This window comes from Cyprinodon tularosa, unplaced genomic scaffold, assembly GCF_016077235.1.
Source record: "Cyprinodon tularosa strain WSP-4 unplaced genomic scaffold, ASM1607723v1 ctg146, whole genome shotgun sequence".
Classification (NCBI taxonomy): Eukaryota; Metazoa; Chordata; class Actinopteri; order Cyprinodontiformes; family Cyprinodontidae; genus Cyprinodon; species Cyprinodon tularosa.
This window is the reverse complement of record NW_024038287.1, coordinates 569884-577625: the sequence shown is the minus strand read 5'-3', so window position 1 is coordinate 577625 and position 7742 is coordinate 569884. Positions and strand designations below refer to the sequence as shown.

At 36.9% G+C, this 7742-nt stretch overlaps 1 protein-coding gene across 1 annotated transcript; it reads left to right on the top strand.

Annotated features, from left to right (window-relative positions):
- Positions 1-254: 254 nt before the first annotated feature.
- LOC119779365 (aly/REF export factor 2-like) lies at positions 255-4276 on the top strand. Its single transcript, XM_038278998.1, has 6 exons — positions 255-594; positions 3202-3348; positions 3424-3571; positions 3657-3705; positions 3788-3950; positions 4026-4276. Exons 1-6 carry the CDS (start codon positions 394-396, stop codon positions 4044-4046), a joined length of 729 nt encoding a protein of 242 aa, XP_038134926.1. The 5' UTR covers positions 255-393; the 3' UTR covers positions 4047-4276.
- The last annotated feature ends 3466 nt before the right edge of the window (positions 4277-7742 follow it).

Sequence of the window (7742 nt, the reverse complement as noted above, 5' to 3'; positions counted from 1 at the left end):
CTTACGATCCGCAATAATATAAAAGAAGAAGAATAATTAGGAGGATTTAGTATTGTAAGGTAATGCTATGGATATAGATAAAGATAAATAAATACAAGTATCTTAATGAATAAGGCCATTCTGATCCACACTCCTCACCAGTTGGTGGCGATAATGCTCACCGAAAAGCTGTTTGCCAACCGCCATTAAACGAAGCAAAGAAAAGAAGAAGAAGACGCTGTCACCCCAGTCCATTAGGTGTCAGTAGAGCCATGGAAAATTGCACCTCGACACCGTAGAAGAACCAAGACTACGGCCCATCTCAACAACGCGCCAACCTACACCTACAGCTAAACCACACTCAGAGTTTAGCGTCCATTTTCCTCCTTAGCTTTAGGAAGTTTAACCGGCGCCATGGCCGATAAGATGAGCATGTCTCTGGACGACATTATCAAGTTGAACAAGATAGATGGCCGCGAAGGAGAAGGAGGGCGCTTCAGGCGGGGAGGAAGTTCAGGTCGAGCCGGTGGATCGTCGAGGCCGCCGATGGCAACGAGGGGCAGACCGAACAACTTCCAGCGTGATAGGAACAACAGAGCCGCTCCATACACCAGAGTAAGAAGGAGACACGTTCAGAAAAAGTCCACCTTAACTGGCTCTCAATTCCATTGTTTAAAGTCCAGTAACGGGAATTCACGTTTTATTTTTTATTAACCAAGTTAATTGGATTTCTATATTGGACTTCTTTTTTTAATCCCAGATAGTAACTTAATGATAAGTAACAGGTGGATCCTTAATATCTGTGATTAATGTTGCAGACGATGCAATCAGGACTGGTTGATTTTAAATGGCTGCTGACTTCAAATGTTTTCAGTTATTTTTCCATTCAACGTCGTTTGAAAGCATTGCTGTTGCGCTTTTTGCATGGTGGTTATATGAAGCAGCAGCTAACATGCTATATAGGTCAACTGATGCTGGCCTTGCTATGGCTGATCATAAGCCACCCCTCTCTGGCAACAATTTCTCAGTAAGAAGGCTCATTGGCAAGAAAATTCACTTTGTTTGGGAATAGTTCTACAAAAAATCAATTATAATGTGATGAATAATAGTGTTGGTATCAGTCCCACATGTAGAAATGGGTAAACATGACCAAACCCATGTCTTTTTTCATGTTTTTCTTTATGTATATACTGTGGGTTAGGAGGCATGAGGGTTAGACCATGTCCTGTTTGTTTGGCTCTGTAATGGTGAGCCTGTTTATGTGCACTCTAATTGATTTTATTCCCATTTCTGGGATTATCTGGTTTCTGAAGTGATAGTTTAAACGACTAAATCTGATTAAGGAAATTGCATTACAACAGCTGGATTATTCCCCAGTGCTACAACTACCTCATCTGATTTATTTAGTTTAACATCTGATCTCTATATGTTGTAAAAGGAAGTCTTTTTTTATAGAAGTGAGAGCTTTAACAAAAAATGCACTGCCTTTTGGATTATGCTCCATGCGATGATGCTATTCAGTATTACCCATGTCGTTGTCTTAGTTAGGGAAAAGCTGTTTGCATACCTAACTATTGGCCCTAAGTAGAGGCATTTGTGTGGGATTTTTATTTTCTATAAACTTGGCTCTCTGCTGTCGGGGCTGTAGTGTGTTCATCTGTCTCAGTGAACCACTGACAGTCTTAACCGCAGATGGATTACATCTTTACAGTGCTTCTCTCGTGTGTATGTGAAAAATAAGATGAGTTAGTGTGTTTTAAAAACACCGTTTCCGCTGCCAATAAGCTCATAAGTTATTTATATAGGCTTCATTTCATTGTAATTCTAAAATTTTCAGTGTAAACAGTGTCTGCTGTACTAGGGCTGAAACAATCAGCTTAATTATGATTAATGGAGTATTTAAATAATCGTTAACTAATTTAGCAGTTAATTAATCATTAACTTCAGTATATAGACTCTATATTTAAATCATTCCCTAAAAGATCAACCTACTCAAAGCTGTAATTATTCCAAAATTGTTTAGTATAAATATTTTGCATTCAAGGTGAAAAAACGTGTCCATTAATATGCTGTACCCTAAAATCCTCAAATATTTGGCTTCACTTGGTCTCTAAATTCAGTTTAATACCTACTTTACAGAACCTCCGGTTATCTGATTAATAATCCATTTATTGAAAACAAAATCAGCAAATTAATTCATTAGAAAAATAGTTGTTTTGTTAATTATTCATGTAAATGAAAAAAGAAAAAGCAATATCGGCACCAAGATTTGTCAGCACACTGGTCTCTACTTCCAAGGGGTTTGATTAGAATAACATCAGAAAGTTAAGAAAAGAGGAGCTCCCCTAGACGGCATACTACTTTCCAATAGAGCTGGGCGATATGGCGATATATATCGTGAGGACGAGAGAAACATGTCTATCGTGACCTTTCTCCTCTATTTTTTTCTATCGTGATAAACTTTTTCACTGTTCACTGTCATGGCCGCAAATTGCTTAACTGGTGTTCTTGGTTTGGGGTTGGGATTCTCATATTAGGAAACAAGATGATGGGTAAAAAATAGGCGATGAAAGATTTTTTTCAACCCTGTCCATCTGATGGACTATGAAAACATAAAATGCAACATCAGTTGTGGTATATCGTGATATATATCGTTATCTAAAATAATCCATATCGTGATATAGTTTTTTTTCCATATCGCCCAGCCCTACTTTCCAACATGTGGAAGTGGACCCGCTCTGGCCATATGAAACAAAAATGTGTCCTTTTGGCCTTTATGCCAATTATGTTTAGAAGTGCTATGAAATGTCTGGTGTGTAAAACATGTTTTACCAATATTTATTGCAGGGGCAAATTCTAGCGCCGTTGCCTGCTAAACTCTATCAAAGTGTATTACAGTGTAATACACTTCCGAGAACATTGTTTAATAATAATTACATATTTTATTTTAACATTGCGTCATTTTAAATCAGTATTGGTTTACTTACACATTTGCAAATTGTTATGATTAACACAATGAGTGTGAGTTGGCACACAATATTAACTGTGCTTAAAGATTTTTTCGCAGCTGATTTCTTACTAATGACCATGTGAAATAGGCAACTGCATCGTCAGTTAACAAATAAACATTGGTTGTTCCCTGCTTCAGCAAAATGGGTATTAAAGTATGTTGTCATGACTTCAGTTTCTGTTACAACATTCATTTATTTGTGCTCTTTACAGCCCAGAGAGCTGCCAGACAAATGGCAACACGACATGTTTGAGGAAACTGAAGGCGGACGAAGCGAGAGACCAGAAAGAAGAGTAGACAACGGCAGCAAGCTTCTGATCTCTAATCTGGATTTCGGCGTCTCTGATTTAGATATTAAGGTGACTCTAAAAAGATGCTTTTCAACCCGGTTGCCTCAAACCATGCATATCTTACTTTTTGGCTTTGGTGTTTAGGAGCTGTTTGAAGAATTTGGCCCCATAAAGACTGCATCCGTACACTATGACCGGTCCGGCCGCAGTAAAGGAATGGCAGATGTCCACTTTGTGAATAAAGCTGATGCCATCAAAGCCATGAAGCATTATAACGGTGTTCCTCTTGATGGTGAGCCTTTGTTGATTTTACAACAATTATCTATTTGTCGTATTTCTCTATATAAGCTCCGTTGACGATGCTTTTTTCTTTTCAGGTCTCCCTATGAAAATCCAACAAGCATCGTCAGAAGTTAGACCACAGAGGTATGGGCAAACCGGACACTATTGCAGGTGGTCGTCGGGCCACCGTCGTCGGTTGTCAGTGATTTTTGGAATATATTTGCAGTTCAAGCAGAGGTTTTGACCGAAGCAGGCTCGGTCAGCCACGATTTGAAAGGAGACCAGGTGGGAGCAGTGGAGGTTTCCGAGGTCGAGGAAGGGGAGGAGATAGAAGACCCCAGCTGTCTGCAGAGGAGCTGGACGCTCAGCTGGACGCTTACAAATCAGAGGTATATGACTAAATAACATTGTTTTCTCTACTATATAGTGGATTCTAATTGATAATTTTTTTTTTCTCTGTTTAGTGTCGGATGGACACCAGTTAAAAACGCTCAGGGTTCTACTTTCTACGGTTTCCTTTTTTTCTTTTAGTTTTTTTTTGACCAATGTATCATCCATCTTTTTGATGGCAGATTATTTTATGGACAACGGTGTAAACATTCTATTGTACATATTTTTTATTGCCATTTCTCAGCCAATTTTGTTTGGAGAGTTATATTCTGTTTATATGCATAAATAATTCCCCGTAACATACAATTCCATTTGTTTAGTTTTTTTTTTTTTTTTTTATTGTAAACATGATTCTGTGACCAACTGTTTACTGTAACAATAAATGTTGATATAAAACAGTTTTATCCGTTTTTACGGTCATGCCTTCAGGAAGCGTTTTTTGTGAAAGTCTAGAATCCATTAAATTAAGCTGTACTTCTTATGAAAGCGGGTGGTTAGCTTCTCAGCTAAGATGTTAGGCTGCATAGTGTTTAATGGAGAAGAAGTCAACAAAAATGAGCCTGAGGTTATGTTGGGAGATTAAAAGTGCTTATAAACTTTTTGCATTATCAACTAGGGGTTGATAATGCAAAAAGCCGACAATCCGATGCATCAACGCATCTGCAAGAGTATTGATTCATGTTTTATTTTTTCCCTCCTGTCTCTTTTTATCCTTTTGCTCCTCAAACAACTTTGCTTCTACTGTTATTTGCTGTTGTTTCTCAAATAAAAAGCTTAACGATATTACAGCTTTTATAGATTTTTATCAAATTTGAAACATTGTCTAACCTTTTAAGGTAAAAAAAAAAAAATTTAACCAATTAATCGAATCGAGGCGTATTCTTGAGTATTGAAAATAATCGAATCGTTGGGTCAGGAAATTGATACTGAATTGAATCGCCATTATGGGTGTGATTTACACCCCTATTATCATCTTTTTAGCCCCATATGCAAATAGTTTTTTTTTTATACTCTTCTCCAGAGCCTTCAGCCATGGGCGTAGGTTTGCATAGGGACCATAGGGACATGTCCCTACCAAAATTTTGAACCGTCCTAATTGTCCCTACCAATAATTGGATGTGAGCAACATGTTTATAATTTACAGCAGTACTTGTTGCAGCAGTGGCTTCTTTTCCTCTCGCAGCTCCTCTGCCTGCTCTCTCCTGTCCCTTTCACGTAGCAGCGCATGGAACTGTGCTGCGCTGTTTAACTCCACTCTCATTGGTTGTTCTGCCTTAGGTCCCGCCTTCTCTCTCTCTGATAGGCTGTTTTCTAGTCCGTCTGTACTTGGAGCACAAAATTGAAAATTTATTCACACTAGAATGCCGCGGTTACTACAATTAATATTAGGCTGCAAAACTAGTCCCAATTAAAAAAAAAAGGAATATCATGTGCACTACAAAACAAAAACCTTTTTTTTTTTCTTTTTTAAAACGAAATATTTTGAGTCAGCCAGGAGTTCTGACGACTGCTGGAAAAATTGGCAAATAAAGGCTGTAAGCCATCAACATTTCTGATTCTTAGCCAAAAGCCAATTAAGAAAGAAAATGTGAGGGTTTCCTTTTTACCGATATTTAGTTGCTATTACTGTTTTCATTTTTTGATTACTCTTTCAGGTATAATTATTAGCAGGTGTTATTTCTTTTATAGAGTAGCCTATAACAACAAGAAATGGTGCCTAAACATCTGCTATTTTTTGTTTAAAAAGCATAATTAGGGTTCCACATAATAATAATATTTTAATTGACTATTTATACTTCTAGAAATAGGATAAAGACAAGAACAAACAGAGGAAGAATATTAACATTGATTTTATCTTACATAGATTTCCACACAAGTAAATTAGTACTAACATTAATGTCTGGTAAAAATGCTTGAATCTGACTGTTTGTTTTGGATATTATTAAATTACAGATAAGATAGTGTTATATTGTCTTTTATAATTGATAAAAGTGATTTTATATTTTAATACACTTAGGCTCGTGCTCAGTGTTGTGTTTGTAGATGATGCTACTAAAAAAGAAAATATACATAAGGAGCTATTTAAACAGTCAGACAGTAAGCAATATAGGACGATGATAAAAGGTTGTGTTACATTTAATCCTTTACTATTAAAAATGTACTTATACATTATATGATTATAGGAAACACAGATATCCAGTAATAAAGATGCAGGGCAGCTTGTAGGTGAAGCAGCTGGCCCTTCAGTGCTTCAGGTGATGTCTAAATAAACCAGGTAATACTAAAATATTTCCTCTTGAGGAGTTCTGGATGAAGAATATTGACAGACAAAAACATTTTTTTATCTTATATATTATATATATATGTTGTATTTTTAAAATGTTGGTATAATTACTGATCTAAGTGGGTTGCTCTGTCGGAGAAAGGCATATTTTACATTTTTATTATGTTTAAGAGTCTCTATTCTCCAGTTAATGATGAATCACTCACTAAATTAGTTGACGATTATTGAAATAATCAATTAATATGATTCATTTTTTCAGTCCCAGATAAAATACATGAAATGGGCTACACAGAGTAACTACAGCCCAGATGTTCCACTTTTATAGTGAAGTTAATATTTTAATGAATGTATTATTTTTGCTTGATACAGAGAGAGAATAGTAGGTAAAAATATAAGAGTGGGGTTTAACCCTGCACAATTCTATATCTTCAGAAGAAAATACTGTATTTACCTTCTCTCTTAGTCGTTCAAATGAAACCATATTCAAAGTGGAAAACAGTCCTAATTCCACATTGATCAGAGCCGGTGATACTTCAAACATTAATAAACAGCATCTAATGAGTGTAGTGCTTATACAATTTTTATTAATGTAGCAAAATGATGCTTTTCTCTTTTAACAATGAATTCCTCTTATCACTACGGATGCTCACACCGTGCATAAAAAAGGGCATGCATATTGCATAGCACCAATGACAACCGACTGATAGTGTCCCTACCAAAGTTCAAATCAAACCTACGCCCTTGCCTTCAGCCCATGATATTTGTTGGGCTGGTCAAAGGTCATTCTGCACACTCACTGCACCCCTTTTTGGGACGAGATTCAAGATGGATACCTAACATAACTGGGGAACAGTAAAGGTATCAACGGCTCAAAACAGTGGCATCAAAAGCTGAAACAGTCCCCCCACCTGCTCAGAACAATGATGTAGGCCACAGATGATGTCTGGACCTGGAGCAGGGTTTGTTTTAAGCTATCATTATTCAGAAATAGTAGATTTTACATTTTTATAACAAATTCCAAACTTACCCTTCCCCAAACATTACATGCATGTTTAATCAAATTAAACCAAATTATTTAATCAGAATCAGCAATACTTTAATGATGCCAGGGGGAAATTATTTGTTGCAGGCTACAGGTATACAAACATATTGCTCACATTCATCATTGAAAGAAATAAAATGCAACACACAGAAATACAACATAGCTTTCCACACTAAATATAATAAAACTATATAAATAGCAATGTGCAAAAGAGAATAATCTGAGTCCGAATTACAGAGGGGGTTGTAGAGATTGACAGGCAGGAATGCATTCCTGTGGTGCATCTTATTAAGAGGAGTCTTCTGCTGAAGGAACTCTGCTGGGCCAGTGTTTTGTGGAGAGGGTGTGAGACATTGTCCAAGATGTACTGAAACCTGGAAAGCATCTTCCTCTCTGTCTCGGTCGTCAGCTCCTCCCCCACTACATCACCACCCCTGCTGATCAGTTTGTTAATTCTGTTGTCCT

Excerpts from the sequence above, each read along its gene's own strand:
- LOC119779365 (XM_038278998.1), top strand. The coding sequence starts at position 394 with ATGGCCGATAAGATGAGCATGTCTCTGGACGACATTATCAAGTTGAAC. Across the intron at positions 3,572-3,656 it reads TAACGGTGTTCCTCTTGATG|GTCTCCCTATGAAAATCCAA; the intron begins GTGAGCCTTTGT and ends TTTTCTTTTCAG. Across the intron at positions 3,706-3,787 it reads TCAGAAGTTAGACCACAGAG|TTCAAGCAGAGGTTTTGACC; the intron begins GTATGGGCAAAC and ends ATATATTTGCAG.